The sequence below is a fragment of the Anabrus simplex genome, chromosome 14 (genome assembly GCF_040414725.1).
Source record: "Anabrus simplex isolate iqAnaSimp1 chromosome 14, ASM4041472v1, whole genome shotgun sequence".
NCBI lineage: Eukaryota > Metazoa > Arthropoda > Insecta > Orthoptera > Tettigoniidae > Anabrus > Anabrus simplex.
Window position 1 is genome coordinate 7,906,759 of NC_090278.1, and position 25,085 is coordinate 7,931,843.

At 40.6% G+C, this 25,085-nt stretch overlaps 1 protein-coding gene across 1 annotated transcript in view; it reads left to right on the plus strand.

Moving 5' to 3' along the window:
• The window catches only part of LOC136885355 (nephrin-like), a 424,800-nt gene that overhangs the window by 266,778 nt on the left and 132,937 nt on the right, over positions 1-25,085 (plus strand). The window contains exon 5 of the mRNA XM_068230401.1: positions 17,927-18,065. Coding sequence (XP_068086502.1) covers positions 17,927-18,065 — 139 coding nt within the window. The remainder of the gene's footprint in view (positions 1-17,926; positions 18,066-25,085) is intronic.

Consider the following 25,085-nt stretch of genomic DNA (forward strand, 5'->3'; position numbering starts at 1 on the left):
GAAAAACATAGTCTAATGATGAGATCGACGGTTCGATTCCTACTTAGGCCCTTTGGCATTTCCAGCTATCTAATTCTACAAGATGACGGCTATACATAGCTTCTTATGAGACAGCTTAAGAGCGCTTGCACAAGATGGCTGCTGCTCTTATGAGACGCCCTAGGGGTGCTTGCGCAAGGTAGCAGCGACAAGACGGTGACTATACACAGCTCCTTATGATACGGCCTAGAGGTGCTCACATAAGATAGTGGCTGCTCTGATGAAGAAAGCTAGCTTTGCATCGTGCAGGTATCTTTACAGCACTAAACCTCATACCTTTGAAATGTGGTGGCGGGTAATTTGAAAATTTCTACGTGCTTTTCTCTTAACAGCAGCTATCTTTAAACAATAGCGGCTATACATAAGCTGTTAAGGCCTCCTCTTATGTCAAGGCATAGCTCTATCGAACAAGTTTAAACCTGCATCGGGATAGCTAGAGTAAGCACGTGCTGCAGTGATGACGTTTTTATGCATGTTTAGACTTGCAAATCACTAAAGAAACATAACAAGACTAGAATCGAACATTGCACTCTATACCGTGATCATGTGATCGGAACATTGATTGAAGTGTTTAGAACACTAAATAAGTGATCAAGAATATAATAGAACACTGTACTCGATACACCTTGTGTTTAGAACATGTCAGGGGATACCTTTGTTCTAAGAAGATTAGATTACCGCACATTCCTTGTAGGGCTAATAGGCTGAAGGGCTAATGGGCTAATGGGCTAAAGGGCTAAAGGGCTAATGGGCTAAAGGGCTAAAGGAGCAACAACCTCATCGATCGCTATCAGCAAGAACGCTTGTACTTTGTTAAGTGTAGAAAATTAATCTTTATTGGTAAATGGTTTCATGTTCAGAACAAGGAATGGAACCTAGGGGTTACGTCTTACCTAATAAAATCCCCGAGGTGCGATGAGTTACGTTTTTCCAACTAGTGTTTGGAACACTGAACTTTTCAAGATGATAGCAGAGAGTTTAGCAATGTTCTGTTGTTGGATTATAAATTCCGCGCTACAACATGCATAAGGTGGCAGCCTTGAGGTTGACCGCCGTAAAGATGACAAGAGTGAGGTTAGCAATGTTCCGTTGTTGGATTTTAAATTCCGCGCTATAACATGCATAAGGTGGTAGCCTTGAGGTTTACCGCCGTAAAGATGGCAGCAGTGAGGTTAGCGACACTCTATTGTCCTTCAAAGTGAGGTTAGGGTTCGTCAAGGAGACAGCTGTCAAAAAAGCACGTGGCTATGTTTACCAAACAAGAGCACGTGGCTGTGACGTCACGGTCACGTAGTATGCTGCGTCAGCATGAAAAGATTAATGTCTACACCTACGTAGTTAACACTCTGCTATGTTCACAAGATTTTTTACACAGTATGTATTCTTTATGCTTTACGTTCGTGTACATAGGTTATATTAAGATAGCAGCAGATACAAGCGATGATCACACGCTCTAGTAGAAGATGCATGCATTATCAAAAGGTGGTGTGTACACGCTTTTAAACCTTGCTATTCTTACCGCTGCCAAGTTCACAAAATATTTAAACATCGCTATTCTTTGTACTTTAAGATCATGCACATAGGCTATGCTAAGATAGCAGCACAAACACATGCGAACTTTGTACATTCTAATGGAATAAGTTTAGTACTGCGTGCATCATGGATGCATGATGTGTACACGCATTTAAACATGGCTATACTTAATGCTACTGCTTTGTTTACAAGATTTTTATACATTGCTATTCTTTATGCTTTAAGTTCGTGCACACACAAGCGATAGTCGTACACTCTGGCAGGAGAAGTTTAGTACGGTAGTCGATACATACATTATCGACAGGTGATGGGTACACGCTTTAGAACATAGCTCTTCTTTGTGCTTTAAGTTCGTGCACAAAGGTTAGGGATACACAAAAGCGATTGCTACATGCTCTAGCGGAAGAAGCCTAGTACGATACTCGATGCATGTAAAATCGATAGGTTATGCTAAGATAGCAGCACACTTACACGATTTTAGCACAATCTAATGGGAATAGTTTAGTATGATAGTCGTTTCATGCAAAATCATTAGGTAATAATGTACAAGCTTTGAAACAATGCTATTCTTTGTACTTGAAGTTCATGCGTACAGGTTATGCTAAGATAGCAGCACAATCTAGCGCAAGAAGTTTAGTACGATATTTGATGCATGCAAAATCGATAGGTGACGTGTACACGCTTTAAAACATGGTTATTCTTCGTACTTTAAGTTCATGCGTATAGATTAGGCTAAGATAGCAGCACAGTCTACCGTAAGAAGTTTAGTACGAGAGTCGATGAATGCAAAATCGATAGGTGATGTGTACACGCTTTGAAACATAGCTATTCTTTGTACTTTAAGTTCATGCGTCTAGTTATGCTAAGATAGCAGCAAAATCTACCTGAACAAGTTTTGTACGAGAGTCGATACATGCAAAATTGATAGTTGATGCGTACACGCTTTGAAGCGTGACTATACATTGTACTTTAAGTTCATGGGTATAGGTTATGCTAAGATAGCAGCACAATCTAGCGGAAGAAATTTAGTACGATATTTGATGCATGCAAAATCAATAAGTAATGTGTACACACTTTGAAACATGGCTATTCTTCGTACTTTAAGTTCATGTGTATAAGTTATGCTAAGATAGCAGCACAACCTAGCGGAAGAAGTTTAGTACGATATTTGTTGCATGCAAAGTCGATAGGTAATGTGTACACGCTTTGAAACATGGCTATTCTTTGTACCTTAAGGTCATGCGTATAGGTTATGCTAAGATAGCAGCACAATCTAGCGGAAGAAGTTTAGTACGAGAGTCGATGCTTGCAAAATCGATAGGTAATGTGTACACGCCTTGAGACATAGCTATTCTTTGTACTTTAAGTTCATGCGTCTTAGTTATGCTAAGATAGCAGCACAATCTACCTGAAGAAGTTTTGTACGAGAGTCGATACATGCAAATTCGATAGTTGATGTGTACACGCTATGAAACATGACTATTCATTGTACTTTAAGTTCATGGGTATAGGTTATGCTAAGATAGCAGCACAATCTAGCGGAAGAAGTTCAGTACGAGATTCGATGAATGCAAAATCAATAAGTAATGTGTACACGCTTTGAAACATGGCTATTCTTTGTACTTTAAGTTCATGTGTATAAGTTATGCTAAGATAGCAGCACAACCTAGCGGAAGAAGTTTAGTACGATATTTGTTGCATGCAAAGTCGATAGGTAATGTGTACACGCTTTGAAACATGGCTATTCATTGTACTTTAAGGTCACGCGCATAGGTTACGCTAAGATAGCTGCACAATCTAGCGGAAGAAGTTTAGTACGAGAGTCGATACATGCAAAATCGATAGGTAATGTGTACACGCTTTGAAACATGGCTATTCATTGTACTTTAATGTTATGGGTACAGATTATGCTGAGATAGCAGCACGATCTAGCGGATGAAGTTTAGTTCGATGGTCGATGCATGTAAAATCGATGGGTGATGTGTACACGCTTTGAAACATGGCTATTCATTGTACTTTAAGTTCATGTGTATAAGTTATGCTAAGATAGCAGCACAACCTAGCGGAAGAAGTTTAGTACGATATTTGTTGCATGCAAAGTCGATAGGTAATGTGTACACGCTTTGAAACATGGCTATTCATTGTACTTTAAGGTCACGCGCATAGGTTACGCTAAGATAGCTGCACAATCTAGCGGAAGAAGTTTAGTACGAGAGTCGATGCATGCAAAATCGATAGGTAATGTGTACACGCTTTGAAACATGGCTATTCATTGTACTTTAATTTTATGGGTTTAGGTTATGCTAAGATAGCAGCACGATCTAGCGGATGAAGTTTAGTTCGATGGTCGATGAATGTAAAATCGATAGGTGATGTGTACACGCTTTGAAACATGGCCATTCATTGTACTTTAATTTTATGGGTATAGGTTATGCTAAGATAGCAGCACGATCTAGCGGATGAAGTTTAGTACGATGGTCGATGCATGTAAAATTGATAGGTGATGTGTACACGCTTTGAAACACGGCAATTCATACTGCTGCTCTGTTCCCAAGATTTTTAAGCATAGCTAATCCTAATGCTGCATTTAACGTCGTCGAGCTAAGGATTGATTAAGTGACCGTGACGTCACAGCCACGTGCTCCTGTTTGGTAAACATAGCCACGTGTTTTTTTGACAGCTGTCTTCTTGATGAACCCTAACCTCACTTTGAAGGACAATAGAGCGTCGCTAACCTCACTGCTGCCATCTTTACGGCGGTAAACCTCAAGGCTACCACCTTATGCATGTTATAGCGTGGAATTTAAAATCCAACAACGGAACATTGCTAACCTCACTCTTGTCATCTTTACGGCGGTAAACCTCAAGGCTGCCACCTTATGCATGTTGTAGCGCGGAATTTATAATCCAACAACAGAACATTGCTAAACTCTCTGCTATCATCTTGAAAAGTTCAGTGTTCCAAACACTAGTTGGAAAAACGTAACTCATCGCACCTCGGGGATTTTATTAGGTAAGACGTAACCCCTAGGTTCCATTCCTTGTTCTGAACATGAAACCATTTACCAATAAAAATTAATTTTCTACACTTAACAAAGTACAAGCGTTCTTGCTGATAGCGATCGATGAGGTTGTTGCTCCTTTAGCCCTTTAGCCCTTTAGCCCATTAGCCCTTTAGCCCTTTAGCCTATTAGCCCTACAAGGAATGTGCGGTAATCTAATCTTCTTAGAACAAAGGTATCCCCTGACATGTTCTAAACACAAGTTGTATCGAGTACAGTGTTCTATTTTAGTCTTGATCACTTATTTAGTGTTCTAAACACTTCAATCAATGTTCCGATCACATGATCACGGTATAGAGTGCAGTGTTCGATTCTAGTCTTGTTATGTTTTTTAGTGATTTGCAAGTCTAAACATGCATAATGACGTCATCACTGCAGCTCGTGCTTACTCTAGCTATCCCGATGCAGGTTTAAACTTGTTCGATAGAGCTATGCCTTGACATAAGAGGAGGCCTTAACAGCTTATGTATAGCCGCTGTTGTTTAAAGATAGCTGCTGTTAAGAGAAAAGCACGCAGAAATTTTCAAATTACCCGCCACCACATTTCAAAGGTATGAGGTTTAGTGCTGTAAAGATACCTGCACGATGCAAAGCTAGCTTTCTTCATCAGAGCAGCCACTATCTTGTGTGAGCACTTCTAGGCCGTATCATAAGGAGCTGTGTATAGTCACCGTCTTGTCGTTGCTACCTCCCGCAAGCACCCCTAGGGCGTGTCATAAGAGCAGCAGCCATCTTGTGCACGCGCTCTTAAGCTGTCTCATAAGAAGCTATGTATAGCCGTCATCTTGTAGAATTAGATAGCTGGCAATGCCAAAGGGCCTAAGTAGGAATCGAACCGTTGATCTCATCATTAGACTATGTTTTTCTTATGCTATCATGTTCCTGATACTGCAAAACCTAGGTATTAGGTAGGAAAATTTTGTCCGTTTTCGAGATATTTAACATTTTGCATTTAAGCCCCAAATGTAATGAATCGAACCTGCACGGCACGTTATACTATCTACCATAGCTAGACTTGATCATGTTGCGAAGACTTGCTTCAATACAAGCTAAAACAGAGCGAATGCCAAAGGGCCTAAGTAGGAACCGAACCGTTGATCTCATCAATAGACTATGTCTTACTTGAGTCGCCTAAAAGCAAAACGGATAAAGTCCACTTTTTACAAAAAATGAGATAATGGTAGATATATAACGGTAAAAGATGTGTCCACTGAAGCATGAAATAATATACTAGCAAAATCCATAACATCCTTAAGTATTTCCCCTTTAAAAACTCAGGTTAGATGCAAAACGGATAAAGTCCACTGCGTTTTAAAAGCAAAATGAGTAAAGGGCACTTCAACCAACCAGAACCTGACTTCTATGACATGTGACAACAACATATAACATAGCTACGATTATGCTAAAGCTGCATGCTTTCTACTAGTGCTTTATTCCTAGTTTTATATCAGAGATTGCCTGCTTTCCATTTTTGAAAATGGAAGTATCACCTTCTGTAGTGTCTCCATCAAAGGTGAGAAAGAAAAGAGTCAATCTCAGTGCGACTAAGAGAGCTTTCGTACAAGAGAACACACTAATGTTGACGATAGGACGATGATAGCTATGCTCCGAAGGTGGCTTCTGCAAGCACCAAGAGACGTAGAGGAGGTACAGTTAATTTTTCCAGTAAGAGGTCATTCCTTCATTCCCCATGATCGGGTATTCGGTCTCTCTGAAAAAAAAAATTCAAGAAGAGAGGAGAATCGAAGATTCACAAACCTACATTAACATCATTGAAAGATTTTTAACCATTCGTCAACCAGGGATTGACATGAATATATTTAACTGGAAACAAGAGGCAACAGAGCACATGAAACCTATTCAACAATGGCACTTTAAATGCATGCCTTGCAAGGGCTACTTTTTCAGACGATTAAAAACCTCTCATCACATGGTCCTTGTGGATGGGGAGCCGTTTTACTATCATAGAACTGGAACCTACAGATCCCTGATGAAAACTAAGAAGAATGTGTTGGCTATAAATCCTTCACCTGTTATAAAGAAAACTACTTCAGTCAACAAGAATAAAGTGTCAGATGTGAAAAGGTTCCTTGAATTGCACTTTGGCTCTGACTGGAAGTTGAGCCCATCACTGAAATTCTACGTTGACTTCTTCGACTCTTGGGAGTGTCATCAGTCGTCAACGAAAATGCTGATAATGAACTTTGCAGTGCAAAAGAGGAAGCTCCTGAACTGTGTGTTTAAATATCTACCCAGGGCACTTTTAAACCATAGTGAATGATACATTGATATTATGTCTTCTTGTATTTTGTGCTTTTAATAAATAATAGCAAAACGAGTAAAATCCATACTGCTAACATGCAAAATCAATAAAGTCCACTTCTTAGAAGCAAAATCAATAAAGTCCACTTTTAAAACAACAATAACAGTCTACATAATAATACTACGAGTATTATTACTTGCTCTAATAATCAGTGAATTTTTTGTGATTTTATACTTAATTTTTGTAAGCAACTGCCTTAATGGAAGGTGGTAGTGGTTTTTTCCCATTTTCTCAAAATGTGCTGGAGTGGACTTTAACCGTTTTGCTTTTAGGCGACTCACGTGTTCCCCAGACTGCGAACCGAGATATTGGGTAGAAAAATTTTGTCCGTTTTGCTCTACGATGCACCGTTTTCGAGATTTAACATTTTGCATTTAAGCCCCAAATTTAATGAATCGAACTAGCACGACACGTTAGCCTCTAAGCTAGCTTTCTTCATAAGAGCAGCAGCCGTCTTGCGCAAACACCCTTAAGGCGTCTCAGAAGGAGTCGTGTATAGCCGCCATCTTGCGTCCGCCATCTTGCGTCCGCCATCTTGCGCAAGCATCCTTAGGGCGTCTCTAGCCATCTTGTGCAAGGACCCTTAAGCCGCCTCGTAAGAGCAACCGCCATCTTGCGCAAGCATCTCTAGGGCGTCTCATAAGGAGCCTTGTATAACCGCTATCTTGCGCAAGCATCCCAAGGGCATCTCATAAGAACTTATGTATAGTAGCCATCTTGCATGAGCACCTTTAAGGAGTCATGTATAGCCACCATCTTGTGCAATTAGCGTCGAGAGATGGCTGCTGTAGAATTTTTCTTTTTAAATTATCCGCCACCATATTTCAACTAAAGAGTGTAGCACTGAGGTTTGCGATGTAAGATGGCGGATGACAGCTGACAAAGAACGCGTGAGTTTGTTTACTAAACAAGAGCACGTGGAATTTTTCAATTTGCCGCCACCACATTTCAAAGGTATCTAGCTAAAGATGGCAGCACGGTGCTCTCTTGATTAAAGATGGCGGATGACAGCTAACAGAACTTTTCAAATTGCCCGCTACTACAGAGGGCAGCACCGTGCTCTGTAGATTAAAGATGGCGGATGACAGCTGATGAAATTGCCCGCATGATTGCACCACAGCGCTCTATTGATTAAAGATGGCGGATGACAGCTGTCAAAAAAGCACGTGGCTTTGTTTCCAAACAGGAGCACATAGAATTTTTCAAATTGCCACCACCACATTTCAAAGGTATCTAGCTAAAGATGGCAGCACGGTACTCTCTTGATTAAAGATGGCGGATGACAGCTAACAGAACTTTTCAAATTGCCGCCACCACATAGAGGGCAGCACGGTGCTCTGTGGATTAAAGATGGCGGATGACGACTGACGAAATTGCCCGCATGATAGCAGCACAGTGCTCTATTGATTAAAGATGGTGGATGAGAGCTGTCAAAAAGCACATTGCTTTGTTTTCAAACAAGAGCGAGTGGAATTTGCCGCCACCACATTTCAAAGGTATCTAGCTAAAGAGGGCAGCACTGTGCACTGTTGATTAAAGATGGCGGATGACGGCTGTCAAAAAAGCGCGTGAATTTGTTTCCAAACAAGAGCATGTAGAATTTTTCAAATTGCCGCCACCACATAGAGGGCAGCACGGTGCTCTCTTGATTTAAGATGGCTGCTGTCATGTGGAATTGCCTGCCACCACAATTCAAAGGTATCTAGCTAAAGAGGGCAGCACGGTGCTCTCTAGATTAAAGATGGCTGCTGTCAAAAGCATTTTTCAAATTATCCGCCACCACATTTCAAAGGTAAATATCTAAAGAGGGCAGCGCTGTGCTCTATGGATTAATGATGGCGGGCGGTAGCTGTCAAATAAGCATGTAGCATTGTTTCCAAACAAGAGCACGTGGAATTTTTCCAATATCCGCCACCACATTTCAACTAAAGAGTGCGGCACGGTGCTCCCTTGATTAAAGATGCGGATGTAGCTGTCAAAAAAAGCACGTGGTTTGTTTCCAAACAGGGGCACTTAGAAGTTTTCAAATTGCCGCTACCACATAGAGTGCAGCACAGTGCTCTCTTGATTAAAGATAGCTGCTATCAAAAAGCATTTTCAAATTATCCGCCACCACATTTCAAAGATATAGAGGGTAGCATGGTGTTCTGTTGATTAAAGATGGCGGATGACAGCTGTCAGAAAAGCACGTGGATTTGTTTACCGATTCAAATCTCGCGCTAGTGAGGTTAAGTTGGTAGCACTAAGGTTTAGGCCCGCCAAGATGGCAGCACTGCGGATGACAGCTGATGAATTTACAGCTACTACGATAAAGAGGGCAGCACGGTGCTCTGTGGTTTTAAGATGGCGGATGACAGCTCTCAAAATGCACGTGGATTTGTTTATCTCGCGCTAGTTAGGTTAAGTTGGTACTACTGAGGTTTAGGCCCGTCAAGATGGCAGTACTGAGGTTAGCGATGCGTTGTTGTCTGTCAAAAAGCACGTTGCTGTCAAAAAACACGTGGATTTGTTTACCTATTCAAATCTCGCGCTAGTTAGGTTAAGTTGGTACTACTGAGGTTTAGGCCCGTCAAGATGGCAGTACTGAGGTTAGCGATGCGTTGTTGTCGATGATAGCTGTCAAAAAGCACGTAGCTTTGTTTATAAATTCAAATTTCTCGCGGGTGGTGTAGGAGACCTCTGGGAGGCCTCTGGCTGTGGTGGTGGTGGAGGAGGCATCTGGGAGGCCTCCGGTGGCGGTGGCGGCAGAACTGTCCAATTATACTATTATTATTATTATTATTATTATTATTATTATTATTATTATTATTATTATTGTTCCGAGGTTTTGGTGGATCAGCAGAGGTGAAAGAAGGTGCGGGCTGGAATGGGTCTAACTACAAGTTATAAAGATGAATTTAAAATTTAAATAAAAGTTATAGTTTCAACAGATAACAACCTTGAACAGTTTTCACTAGGTGAAATAGCAAAGAAAATCAGGTACAATGCAAATTTACAAAGAAAGCACAAGTTAAGGGGTCTTTACAAATTCTGCACTATTAGCCCAAATTCGTCAATCCTTGAGCTCTCATCTCACAATCACAAAATACCAAAGGGCAGAACGCCCCTAATTACATGGAGCCCTAGCTCCCAGCAATTAAAATGTCGCGCCTCCGCGAGGCACCTTTCAAAATATCAGAAAGAGCTGGCCCGCTCTCAATCTTTCAAACCTATTAAGAGGCCATAAACGGACTTTATGCCTTTGCTGGCGAGATGTAGTGTTTACAGTGCACTATGTCTTCCGGTATGGGCTAGAATAAATTTGTTACTTTTATAGATGTCTCAGTCTCATCCTTGGCTTTGACAATATGAAAGTGACCGAGGTATGAGCGATGCTAGCAATACCATTTCTTATGCAGCCAGTCCCTGTTATGAATGGTGTGAAAATATCGCTCATAAGGTCGGTTTGTGCATGCATTTCAGTGGGCTTGGCAGACTGATATGTAATAGCAATGGCTGGCTCAGTGAGGAAAGCAACGGGAAACTACCTCACTCCTAATTTCCCTAGTACGCCTCTTCAGTGATGCCTAGGCCATCTATGACAGCTGATGGCGGAGCTGTTGAGGATCCAACCAGCCTCAGGGCTGACGACTGAACATACATACAAACGGACTTTACTACAAACTGCCCTCAAGGCACACTTACAAATAAACAGGGTAACTTGTACCCATTCTACTGGGCCTAAAAATATTAGGATAATTTAAATGGTCCTAAATGCAAAAGGAATGGAGGCGTGAGTTGGCACTCCTAAATGCACATTTTAAAACCTAAGAGGCACTAGGCCGATTACACAGGGGCTGATTCCAATCTATGGAGGTGACCAGTATACAAGATAAATTTAACACATTAAGAAGGAAAAGAAAAACGGTTACGAGAACATTGTCACCTCAAATTCAAAAATGAAGGGGTGCTCGAGAGGGTAAAGCACTCTCTATCCCCGATTTACAGTAGAAGAAATTTGTAGTTTTTACATAGACTGAAAAGGGATTTACATTTTAAAGAGATGGGTTACATATTAAAAGTTTTGAACCTTCCCCGCAAGTTAAACTGCTGAGCTAGCAAGAAAAGATGTTAAATGGCTATTACCTTGTTGAAGATCTGATGCCCGAAGAAAGAGGCGCTTCCCGCCTCCTGCTACATATCCACACACTAAGCTAGATGTTATTGAAGTGGCCCGGAGACAAGAAAATCAGCAGTTTTTATACCCTCGTGGAAGATTCGAGACCTTTCCTGAATGAAACAGCCACACCCACAAACTTGTATTTGTCGGTTAAAATTTACACGTCAAAAATGAAGATGAAACCTGTGATAGGTGGGAAATTAAATACAGAAATTATTGATTGGCTAGCTTCAAAATAGGTGGAAAGAAAGGGTTAATATTGCGTCGTAGAGTTGTACCGCCCGGTACAATTATTATTATTATTATTATTATTATTATTAATATTATTATTATTATTATTATTATTATTATTATTATTATTATTATTTAGCCTTTTCTAGTGCTTCACGAAACACGATACAATTGCCTGAGCAAAGAGCATGATGTCATTTTGACTCTTCAACATCCATATCTGTGCAAATTATGCGTCGTGGATTCGTTTTGCATCATATTGCCTTGTGATCAGCCTCCCCGCACTTAAATCAGAGTTTACTTCTGTCCACTCCTTTGCAGTTTCGTGCTTGATGCCCATTTGGCAAATATCTAAAGCCCCGAGGAACTGCGACCCACCTTCTTACTCTGCAGTATAGCCACCCTAATTTAATTTTGCCTATTTCTAACAGCCTTCGTGCCTTGCTATCGTCTATCTCCACAATGGCGACCTTTTGCCCCTGCTGTTCGGATTTGTGATTGAGACCTTCAATTCTTGATTAGGAATTTCTAAGTCTCGTCATACAGTGTCCTCTACGTCAGTAATGTAGTTCTAGGCGTCAAAATTTTACTTTGCCGTCATGTCCAAGATCACCTTGAAGTGATTTGTTAAAATTTTCTCTGTTCACCTTTTCCGTAGCCTTATTAAATTCAAGAAGAACCAACCACTCCAGATATAGTTTTCCTGATCGATCTAATACCAGCGCCACTGTCCTCCGGCTTCACCTTGCTGTGGATATCCTTCACAACATCTGCGAAAGTCTTGCCATTCATTGGTTTGATAAGTACAGCTCCTGGGCGGCTTCTTATAGTTAAACGTTTTCGTTGCTCGTTCTCTTTAACAGTTTCAGATACTGGTTCAGGTTGAGTACCTTCATCTTCATCTGTCTTCTTCTGCCCCTGTTCTCTCTTCTTCTTCTTCTTCTTGGGTAACGCCATTTCCCATTTATCCTGTTCTACGTTTCTGTTTGTGGTGCACTGTTCTACCTTCTCTTGAACGCGCAAATCCTTTTGCATTAATGCTCTAGTTGCTGTCTAAGCATTTCTGTACGTAGATCCCGCATCTAGAGCTTCCCCCAATTTCTTTAAACCTTGCTGAATTCCCATCTTGAGATTTTTTTGCTGAATTGCAAGAATACTTTTCAACAGGCCCCTGGCAATTAGCAGTTGTTCTTCCTCTTTTAACATACCCTCCATTATTTGTTGAGTGATACCAAGCCTCAAACACGTTTTCTCATTTCGTTCAATACTACTATTGTATTTATAATGCGTGCGCTCCATTTCCGTGATATTGTGGTCATGTTCCATAGATGCTGGATTAAACTCCACGGAGTCACACCGGATTCCAGCTTTCGATATCATGCCGTATAGGAAGTCCAGCTGGCCGTGACTCAAGTCGCGGTGAAATATATATTCTCTGTTGTTTTCTATGAAGAAACTAGGTAACCTAAGCACGCAATTTCACTAACACAATATATCAAAGTCTTGAACTTTACACCCACTACCGTAGTTTATCATGTTAAATATCGAAAATACGTATACTAAATATTACTTACACTCACTTTTGATGTCAATATACGCGTGATTACCAACGAAAGCTTCGATCATTGCATACACAACAGACTTACTTATCTTGTCACTACCAAGACGTACAATAATAATAATAATAATAATAATAATAATAATAATAATAATAATAATAATTCTACCGGAGGTACACCTTCTCCGTGCATTTCAACTGTGCGCCTTTAAAAATGCCATCTGTGTTATCAATCTGAAACTATGTATTGGAAGAAGTTTGGACCTTTAATCATCAGATGTCTATACTATCGACGTATGTACCCCCTCTGGCGGGAGGACGGACAATTAATTTTCAAGGGAAAATTCAATTCTATATGTTTGTTAACCTGAAGTTGTTGTAGATCTTTTTTGTGCCGAAGTTGTCAGCACTACTTGGCATCCTTGCAGCCAGTACCCAGTAATCGGAGATAGTGGATTCGAACCCCACTGTCGGCAGCCCTGAATATGATTTTCCGTGGTTTCCCATTTTCATACCAGGCTGTACCGTAATTAAGGCCACGGTCGCTTACTTCCCATTCCTAGGCCTTCCCTATCCCATCGTCACCATAAGACATATCTGTGTCTGTTAGACGTACAGCAAATAGCAAAACAAAACTGTAAATATTTTTGCAGCCAATTAGAATTGGGGTGTATACAGGCATTCTGCGTAGAGAGTTCTGGAACTTTCCCCTCTGCTGAATAAGCCGGATCGCTCCAGTCTAGAGTGCATACGGTGTTAGTGGAGGCAGAAGCAGTCTTGCCCGTCGTCGGAAGGCCCACCAGCCCAAGGTAATGGCAGACATCTTTTAAATATCTGGTAGCTCCAGAAAGTTAAGGGGACTGTTTCAAAGTTCTTTCTTAATGTAAATTTCTAAAGTTTAACATTACCTTGTAAATGTACATTTTCAGGCAAGTCCAAGGTCTCCATTCAAATCCCTGCTGGGAAACATATAACTTAGGGAATAAAGAGTGTTCACCCTCTATTATTAATTCCCATTCAACTTGGTATGGGGGTGACTATGATTTTCTAATACCTCTAAATTCTTCAAAACATCTTTAGAACTTAATATTTTCGCCATCTAGTCACCCTCTGTAGTATAGGCTTAACTTCTGTAACTTCGGGCCATAAGCCCATGGAGGATTTTAGGTGTATTTCAAAAAAGTGCAGGAGTTTCTCTTCATGGCCGATTTCCTAAAATCTTTTCTTTCTGTATATTTAGGCCATTTAGTACGGGCACTTATTGCCCCTGTTTAAATTCTAGTTATTTACCGGTATAGACAATTGTGGATCAGACTGTTGAGCAGGAATAATAGTGAACACTGTTTTCGAAGTGATCTAATGTAAAATTTGGGCAAGAAACTTGTGCCTTTGAGACGCCGGACTGTAGTAAATTTTGGAGCTCAGTCTCCTAAGGTGTAATTGAGTGGGTGCGAAATCGGGGGGGGGGGTAGGGATTCCCTACCCCACACCGACGTTTTTATCTCAAAGGTCAGATAGGTCTTGTGGCGACGATGGGACAGGAAAGACCTAGGAATGGGAAGGAAGCAGCCGTGAGCTTAATTAAGGTACAGCCCCAGCATTTTCCTGGTGTGAAAATGGGAAACCACGGAAAACCATCATCAGTGATAACGAGCTCCTGAACTGTTATTGATGTTACATATTCAGATTATCTATCAAATTTTAAAGTTATAAATAAAACAAAGGAAGGAAATACATGTTCAGAATGGAGTGTTTTAAATCATGCTTTAATCTTCTCTCTGTTCACCCATTCACCTCGCCACCTTCTTACACCTCTGCAAACCATCAAAACACGGTAATAATAATATTAATAATAATAATACAACAAGAAAGCGATCTTTATTAGGATAAAACTACGCCACTATCAGGCAGTAATTCAACCAGAGTGCTTGTATGCTTCAGAATGCCTGGGATTAACAACCAGAAAATACATTGAAGAAATTGAGAAGTAGGAAAGAAAGATTTTAAGAAAAATCCTCGCTCCAAAGAAATGTACTGACACATATCGATTATGCAGTAACAACGAAATATATAAAACATGCAGTAGGATTTCAGATGCCATTCGAAAAGGAAGAGCTAATTTTTTGGGACATATTTCAAGAATGCCTGATAACAGACTTGCTAAAATAATTTTTAACCACTTCAATAAGCCCAATAGGAAAGTCAGCTCTTATGAGAAACGGTTTGTTAACACGAGGAATGATTTGCAAGAAAATAACATCACACATCAAGACATCCACAATAGAACCACTTTCAGAAAAAAGCTACACACATTTAAGGGTGTCCTAGAGCCAGAAACAACGACCAAGAAGAAACAATAATGGACGGCTGAAAGGAAAGAAGCAGCAAGCAGGAGGATGGAGTACTGGCACCAAATAAAACTTAAATCACGAGGAGTTATTTACGTGGTCCATAGCTGGCCAAAATCGATAAAGGAATAATAATAATAATAATAATAATAATAATAATAATAATAATAATAATAATAATAATAATAATAATATGTAAGCTGTTGTATGTAAAATTAATATTTATTGTATAAATTATGATTTCATTACTTCTAAGCATTACTCAGTATGCATCTTCATAGGTCACTGGAATTAACATGACGACCTGTATAAGTTGACCCTGTTTGACCGGAACGAAAGATGGTCAGCTTGAACATATTTTATTGTATTTGAGTTACTGTGGAATGAGATGTACTGCGTGTTTATTAGTTTCCCCTACTGTAAAATATGACCTATAATTCAAATTATGAAACAAAAGAAGAGCAGTGATAATGTGTTCGTTTCTTCGTACATTGGTGTAGACCTCGATATATTGCTGGCACATCATTGGGCGATACAAATTTTCAGAGCTCCGCACAGGTCCGTTAGAAACACCATCAATTTCTTGTTTCTTCATGCTCCATTGTGGGGGAAATAGAGCACTCTAGGGACAGATTTGTGTTAGGAGGATAAAAAGGAATAAAAACTGGAGTTGTGCTGAGTTGTGACAGACGAATGTTCAGCAGTGGGGAGATAAAAATGTTAAAGTGTATTTACGAGCGTTACAGACCAGAGTAAAGTGTAGCTTTCACCGAAGTCCCAGGACACTACCCTTGAGGCGGTAGACGTGGGATGCTTCGCTGAGTCCGAGGGAAAACCAACCCTGGAGGGTAAACGGATTAATAATAATAATAATAATAACATACAACTTCATTACAGACTGTTATGCCCCTCAGCATTCAACCTACAAAACTCTGTGTATTTACTAAACGCCGCCAAAATCCTCGGTTTGTAACTACTTTTGTGGCCCGGTTTACTTCTTTAAACTGTTAGAAACTGAGTCTAACCATCGTCGTCTTGGTCTCCCTCTACTTCTCTTACCCTCCATAACAGAGGCCAGTATTCTTCTAGGTAACATCTCCTCATTCCGAATACCCTCTCGTCACTTTCATGTCTGTTACTTCCAGCTTATGAATAAGATGTCCTGAGTCCGCCCAGCTTCCCCTCCCGTAAAGCAAAGTTGGTCTGAAAACAGACTGATGTAAAGATAGTTTCGTCCGGGAGCTGAATCCATTTTACAGAATATTCTTGATCGCAACTGCAACTCACTGCGTTAGCTTTACTACACCTTGATTCAATCTCACTTACTACACTACCATCCTGGGAGAACACACATCCTAAATACAGCTTTGTATCGCCAATCTGGAATGAATTCCCTTGGATTTCTTACCTACTGACATCAGTTTAGTCTTCGAAAGGCTAATTTTTCACCTATTTTTAAGTTCCAAGATATTAGACTGCAGGCTTCCTCTTTAGTTCCAAATTTACTTTCATATTGTGATCTTTCCTTCTTTTGAAAGCTTCGCTCAAGTTTATTCGTCTACTAATGTCATTCCACACCATCTTTCCAATGCCACCTTGGGGCATACCAATTAGTCAAGCAGCTCGGCTCCTTACTCTTAAGTCTTCCCAGCCCAAACTTTGCAATATTTGCGTAACACTACTCCTTTTTTGGAAATCAGCCAGAACAAATCGTCCTGCTTTTCCAGTTCCTCGTATCAAGTAATCCTGGTGAGGGTCACATACACTGAAACCATACTCTCGTTGAGGTCTTATCAGAAACCTATACGCCCTCTCCTTTACATCCTTACTATAACCCCTAAATACTCGCATAACCATGTGCAGAGATAGGCGCCGTTTATTTACAATCACATTTATGTGATTATCCTCATATTAACACCTAGGTACTTCTCCTTTACTCATATCACTTATATATACATAAGAAAATACGAAGGTCCAACAATACACCCTTGAGGTAGTCCCGAGTACCCTATGAGGTGCTATCACCTCGTCAACACAGTAATTAAAACTGAGAGGACTTTTCCTCTTGCTGAAACTTACAACCTGACTGTTCATCCCGTTTATCACCATACCATTGCCTGCTATTCATCTTACAAAATTGTCGAGGTCTCTTGTTCAGTCGCTCACAATCCAATATATATTACATACTCTATAGAGTGTAACATTGAAAATTGAAAATCCACAGCCTGTTTCCAGTCATTCGACCGGGTCAGGAATGGAATGAATGAAGCCCCTATCTAGCGGCCAGAATAAGAATTGTGCCGGCTGCCGAAACCTGTCGTACTGCTCTGGGGCAATGATTAATGAATGACAGATGAAACGAAATGATACTGGAGAGTGTTGCTGGAATGAATCATGACAGGGAAAGTCGGAGTTCCCGGAGAAAAATCTGTCCCGCCTCCGTTTCGTCCAACACAAATCTCACATGGAGTGACCGTGATTTGAACCACGGAATCCAGTGGTGAGAGGCCGGCGCACTGCCGCCTGAGCCACGAAGGCTCACAGTGTAACATCATCCGCAAAGATCCTTAATTCCGGTTCTTTACTTATATCATTTATATATATATATGAAAACATAACACACGCTTGAGGTACTCCCCGAGTAATGATTACGCATCTTTCCTTCTTTTTCAGATGACGGTCGTCTGCTCATCCAGCAGTCCCTGGACGGCTTCCTCAACTTTAGCTCCATACGTAGAGAACACAGAGGCTGGTACAAGTGTACGAGTGGAGATTACAGCTCCATAGGATACTTCCTCAACGTGAGAGGTGAGTCAGAGTCATTGTTCACAACGTGAGAGGCAATACATTTTTAATATCTGAATATTAAAGCAATTGGAATATCCCAACAGTCTTACTTACTACTATAGTTCATTCCACGTTAAGAAAACAGTATTGCTCTTATGACAACAGAGTTGCCAATAGCGTCACGGGAAAACGGCGACAAATAAATTTGTGAAATTCAGTATTTAAGTTCAAGATAAAAAGCGAAAGAAACTAAGCTACAAATTATTTTTACGAACTAAAGGGGACAGTGGGTTTACAGGACCTATTTTTCGTTTGTACAAAATCAGAGGTAAACTTCGGTACATAAAGCATTGAAGTGTAAGGCAAACTGGGGGAGTAAATGGAAAAATATGTTTTGTATGGAATCGAGAGGTCAGGATTGCATTTAATATTTAATAAATATCCTCAGTCAACGCGGGGTTCTACTGTGCTGTCATATCGCTCACACAAACAACAGTAAAAATTAAATGTGGTAAAATTAAAATGCGATTAAGAAAGAACAGCCAAATAACAAAACCAAGCACAAATAAAACACACGGCATTTTTTTTTGTATCAGTACACGTTATGCCATGATGTGTCGCTGCACACCGCAACACCAAAATCTTCAGTAACAACTTCTGTGCAGTACGAAAGTAATCGAACATACACAACTCTTACTCCACACAAGACGTACGCACTGATTTAAAGCCTAAAACACACACGCAACATATAAATACTGTAGATGACTTCACTACAGAAGTGAGCTGCAGTGTGAGGGACTACACGAGGCTTGTACCAGAGAAACACACAAGAAGGAAAATGGAGGAAGGCAATGAAGCGATGGCTGTTCCTGCCATTATGCTTCCTCCCTACGAATGTATTTATGAAAACAGAAAATGTTGTTAATTTAATAACTTACGGGCAAAAATGCCTCATTCTTTTTATCTATCTTTCACAGTACATTGCGAGGAATTATGGGTGTCTCTGAGAGGGTGTGTTCACTCCTTGTAGATCCATAAGAGGAATACTCTTTTCTTAAGGGGGAAGAGCCAGGTTAACAGGGGAAAAGTAGGCCAATATTCATTGGATTGTTAAATATGCTACAAACGTCGTTGACAAATTCTGCACATATCCCAGTATTGACATGCTTCCTAGCAATCAGAAGCAACTTCAATATTTACCTCATTCAGGTCAATAGGATTTATATTAGATTTTATATAACATATTTATTGACAAAAATTTTAGTATTTTCAGGTGCTCGGATTAAAAACTCGACATAAGTATCTAAATCACAGTCTATGTTAGTGACTGAGGTTCATTTTGTAGGTGGAGGTTTGATACACACTTTAAAAAAGGAAAAGTACGAACATTCTTGTAAACTTGGAATTTATAAGGGAAACAGTGATATACTGTTAAAAAGGTGGGAAATTTTGAACATTTTATTTTAAAGTGTTATCATTGGAATTTCGAGATTATTGAAGTTGCTTCTGGTTACCAGGAAGCAGGCCAATACTAGGAGATGTGCAGCAATTTTCAACAACAATTATAGCGTACTTAACGATCGTTTTAATATTAAACCTTTCTTTCCCCTTTTTTAAACTGGGTCTCCCTTAACGTGGAATGAGCTATAGCTGCTGTATCCATTGAGAGCGACTACAGCGAGACCTAGACAATGTTGTATCGTCGCCATAAGACCTATCTGTGTCGGCGCGACGTAAAGCCCCTAGAAAAAAAAAGACAATGTTGTGAGATGGACACCGGACAATGGGATGAAAATTCACATGAAGAGGATGCCAGTAAACAGAACTGCAAGGAAGGAATTTGAGAGAAAAGTAGAAGGAAGACGACCCGTGGGAAGGCCACGAAGGAAATGGATAGATTTAGTTAAGAACGATGTACTGCTGAGAGGTCATGATTGGGACAAGTTGGTGGAGGAGGAATGGCACTAGGATAGGATGAGATGGAAGAGGCTCATATACCACACCCGGGAAGCTGGAGATGGTTTAGGATGATGATGATGATGATGATGATGATGAAGTTTCCCCAAGAGGAAGAGTCTTCTCAGTTTTAATTACTGTATTGATGGTGTGAAAGTACCTCATGGGGATCACTGTAAGTACCTAGGTGTTAATATAAGGGAAGATCTTCATTGGGGTAATTATATTAACAATGTTGTTAAAGAAGATTACAGATCTCTTCACATGGTTATTAGGGTTTTTAGACGTCTTAATGAGGATCTAAGCAAAAGGGTGTGTAAGTCTCTGGTAAGACCCCAACTAGAGCATCATTTTAGTGTCTGGGACCCTCACAAGGACTACTTGATACGAGACCTAGGAAAGATCTACAGGAAACCAACGACGATTTGTTCTGAGTGATTTGCGGCAAAACAACAGCGTTACAGAAATGTTTCAAACTTTGGGCTCTAAACAAACAAATGGGGAATGATTTTAACGGGGAAACTTTAATTAAAATTCCGAATACTGCGGGAGATAAATGTATTTATTTATTTATTTATTTATTTCTATTCTTCGGAACTCTCTATTTTTCTGTAAGTTGCTTTATGTTGTCTTGACACAGATAGGTCTTATGGCGACGATGGGAGGGGAAAGGCCTAGGAGTGGGAAGGAAGCAACCGTGGTCATAACTGAGGTATAGCCCCAGCATTTTCCTGGTGTGAAAATGGGAAACCACGGGAAACGATCTTCAGGACTGCGGACAGTGGCGTTCGAATGCAAGCTGATAGCTACGCGTCCTTCAAGCTACATACAAACCAGTACCAATATTACTACTGAACAAAACATAATTCATAAATCAATGGCTCGTCTATACTGATCAGTGTTGCCAACTTATATTTTCAAGATCCGCTAAATACCACTAAAAATCCGCTACCGAGCGCGATAGCTGCAGTCGCTTAAGTGCGGTCAGTATCCAGTATTCGGGAGATAGTAGGTTCGAACCCCACGGCCACGGCCGCTTCCTTCCCACTCCTAGCCCTTCCCTCTCCCATCTTCGCGCCGTAAGACGTATCTGTGTCGGTGCGACGTAAAACAACTAGAAAAAAAATCCGCTAAAATTGCGCCAAGAAATCCAATCTCAAATAATAGGCAATAATAACAATAATAATAATAATAATAATAATAATAATAATAATAATAATAATAATAATAATAATAATAATAATCTGAGGAAAGTTATCGGTCCCCGAAAAACAGAAGATGGATAAAGACCGAGGTCACGCAAAGTGACAGAAGAGCTTTCCAACATTGCAGCAGACATCCGCAAAAGACGTCTGGAATTTTATGGGCACGTCCGCAGACTGCCGACAAGTAGACTGACACACAAGATTCTCACCTACATAGAACATCTAAATAATATTCTATGGGTACTAGAAGTGAAGAAGGATCTGGAAAAAGCCCAGATGAACTCAAATGACACCGCGGACAGAAATCTCTACAGGAAAGAAAAAATTAATGGATGGAAAGTGCAACCAGAGAACGAAGTGAAAAAGAAGACTGGAGCAAAGTAGACAGAAGAACGAAAAAGGATCCACGAAGAAAGGATGAGAGCCGTTTGACAACTCAGAAAACAGAATCGTTAAAGCTTTGCTTGATCCATAGGGTCCATACGCACATAATAATAATAATAATAATAATAATAATAATAATAATAATATAATTCATAATTCATAATTCATTAATAATTCATTAAGTCCTCTGTGGTTTTGCCTTGCAATGAATCCTCTATCCAACTTTCTAAAAGCTACTGGTTTTGGATTTGATATTAAATATAACAATGGGAAACACAGAATATCTCATTTGTTTTATATGGATGATCTGAAAGTGTATGCCCACAACGAAACACAAATGAACGCCCGGCTGAATATAATATACTCTTACTCATCTGATGTGGGAATGACGTTGGGAGTAAAGAAATGTCAGCTGCTAACAATTGAACGTGGTCGGTACACAAACTCCCGACCATATGAGCTGCATACCGGATCTTTAATTGAAGGAATGACACAAACAGAGACATACAAGTACCTTGGATTTGCTCAGAATACAACTCTGGAGCACGAGAAAATCAAACAGGAACTCACTGATAAATATACATCGAGGTTGCATCAGATTTTGGGCAGCTACCTAAATGCCAAGAACAAAATTAAAGCAATAAACACGTACGCTATTCCAACCCTTGATTATTCATTTGGAATTCTGAAATGGTCTGCTACAGAAATAGACAGCATACAAAGAAAAACGAGAACTTTGCTCACCACCTATAGATTACATCATCCCAATTCATGCATGGAAAGGGTCACTCTCCCACGAAAATCGGGAGGCCGAGGAGTACTGGATCTTCAAGTCATGCTCCTGAATCAGATAAAGAACCTACGGAGATACTTCCATAAAAAGCAAGAGAACAACCTTCTCCATAAAGCTGTAATACTTGCTGACAAGTACACTGTTCTGTATCCATACAATGCCTCTGACCCACATACAAATCACCAAGCATCCCTGCAGGAGAAAGAAAGGACATGGCGAGAGAAGACCCTCCACGAAAATACTACAGCAATCTAAACCAACAGAGCATAGACAAGAATGCGTCGTGTATGTGGTTACAAAGTGGGCGCTTATTTGGGGAGACAGAGGGATTTGCAGTTGCTATACAAGACCAAGTAATAGCTACAAACAATTACAAAAAGTACATCATCAAAGATACCAGCGTACTCTCCGACAAATGCAGACGATGCTCCGTTCATCTCGAGACCATCGACCATATCACTGCAAGCTGCCCAGTACTTGCCCCCGTAGAATACACGTAATAATAATGTTATTTGTTTTACGTCCCACTAACTACTTTTTAAGGTCTTCGGAGACGCCGAGGTGCCGGAATTTAGTCCCGCAGGAGTTCTTTTACGTGCCAGTAAATCTACCGACACGAGACTGTCGTATTTGAGCACCTTCAAATACCACCGGACTGAGCCAGGATCGAACCTGCCAAGTTGGGGTTAGAAGGCCAGCGCCTTAACCGTCTGAGCCACTCAGCCCGGCAAGAATACACGAGACGACACAATCATGTCTCGGGAATCATACACCAGGCACTTGCTCAGGAAAACCAATTAATTCAGGAGCGTATCCCTTATTACAAGTACCATCCAACACCATTCCTGGAGAACGAGTCGATTAAGCTTTGGGACACTGCTGTAGTGACAGACAAAACAGTCAACCATAACAGGCCAGGCATCATACTGGTAAACAAGAAAACTGGGACGACTTTCATTATTGACATCGCTATCCCCAATGACGCCAACATTGACAGGAAGTACAGTGAAAAAATCTCCAAGTACAAAGAACTTGCAGAAGAGATAAAGAGGATCTGGGAAATGAAACTGGTACCAATAGTTCCTGTGATTCTGTCAGTCAACGGCCTCATTCCACACACACTTCACAAGAGTCTGCGAGAACTGGGTCTTCCACCGAACATCTACAAAATTATGCAACATTCTGTCCTCCTGTCAACATGCAACATTGTGCGATCGTTCCTCCCGTGATCTACAGTTTTGTATATACCTGTACATCAACGTTTGTATTATAATGTGTAAATACTTTAATTATGTAAGGCACTTGGTGCATCCCGTGCCCCATTACTACCCATATTTCCTGTGGAGAAGTGTATGAATAATAATAATAATAATAATAATAATAATAATAATAATAATAATAATCGTAAATGTCTGTACTCACCTGATCTGCGAGTTCCACTGGGATTAACCCCCTGCCTTCGAGCCGGCGAGCTAAAACTTGAAGGCGTTTCACTGCCGGGGTAAACTAGGTGAATTTCCTACCTCAAGGGCCACACACAGAACAGGCCATTTCATTAAACGGTCTTCCTTCATAGCATAAATATAAATGCTACTCTCTCACAGTTCCATTATGTGTCGTCATTCGTCAACTAAGAGATAAGTACCCTTTCCCCACGCATTACAAATTTATGACACAATGATCTCATAGCATCAAATCCAAATAACATGTTTTCCTCATGTGACTGCTAGCTCCTGACAAGAAATACGGAATAGCTCAGAGACAGACTGGAGTACAATTTTTTTTAAAAGTAAAATGGATAAAACGCTAAATTCCGCTATAATAAATCTAGAATTCCGCCAAAAATCCGCTGTCCGGTAAATGGTATATTTCTCCGCCGACAGTCTTCTAATTCCGCCAAATTTAGTGGAAAATCCGCTAAGTTGGCAACACTGATACAGATGGGGAATGCCAACTCGGGAACGTGTGGTTGCTGTAGAAGCTACGACATAGCTCGGCACCAACCGCAGCAGTTTTGATATGCCATTTGGTTTCAATTTTGGATGTACAGTATTGTCGGACTTAATCAATGATTGAAAATTTGGATTTTAAATTGAGACATACCAGATTGTTTTCTTCATTATTGGTCGTATGTGAGCATATGTTTTCCAGTTGTATCGTGGCTGAAGAAGACCAAATGTATGTGGGGTGGAAACTAGTCCCAGTTATATAGGCCACTATACAAGCTATGGTCTTGAATAGGTGGACCCTACTCTACCCTTCGATAGTGATCAATTATCAATATGGATAATTGATAATTATAACTTATGATATACCTTCAAACTCGTCCGGGCCCGCGGTGTAGGGGGCAACGCGTCCGCTTCCCACCCGGCGGCGCCGGGTTCGATTCCCGGCCGGGTCAGGGGTTTAAATTTTGAATGATTAATATCCCTGGCCTGGGGACAGGGTGTTTGTGTCGTCGTTAACGTTCCTTTCCTCACATTCTACACTCTACACTTCCGCAATTCCAATTAAACGCAAGGTTTTTGTTTGCTAGTTGCTTTACGTCGCACCGACACAGATAGGTCTTATGGCGACGATGGGACAGGAAAGGGCTAGGAGTGTGAAGGAAGCAGCCGTGGCTGCAGCCCCAGCATTTGCCTGGTGTGAAAATGGGAAACCACGACACGCAGGTTCATATGATATGGTGCAAGTAGGGGCAAAAGAT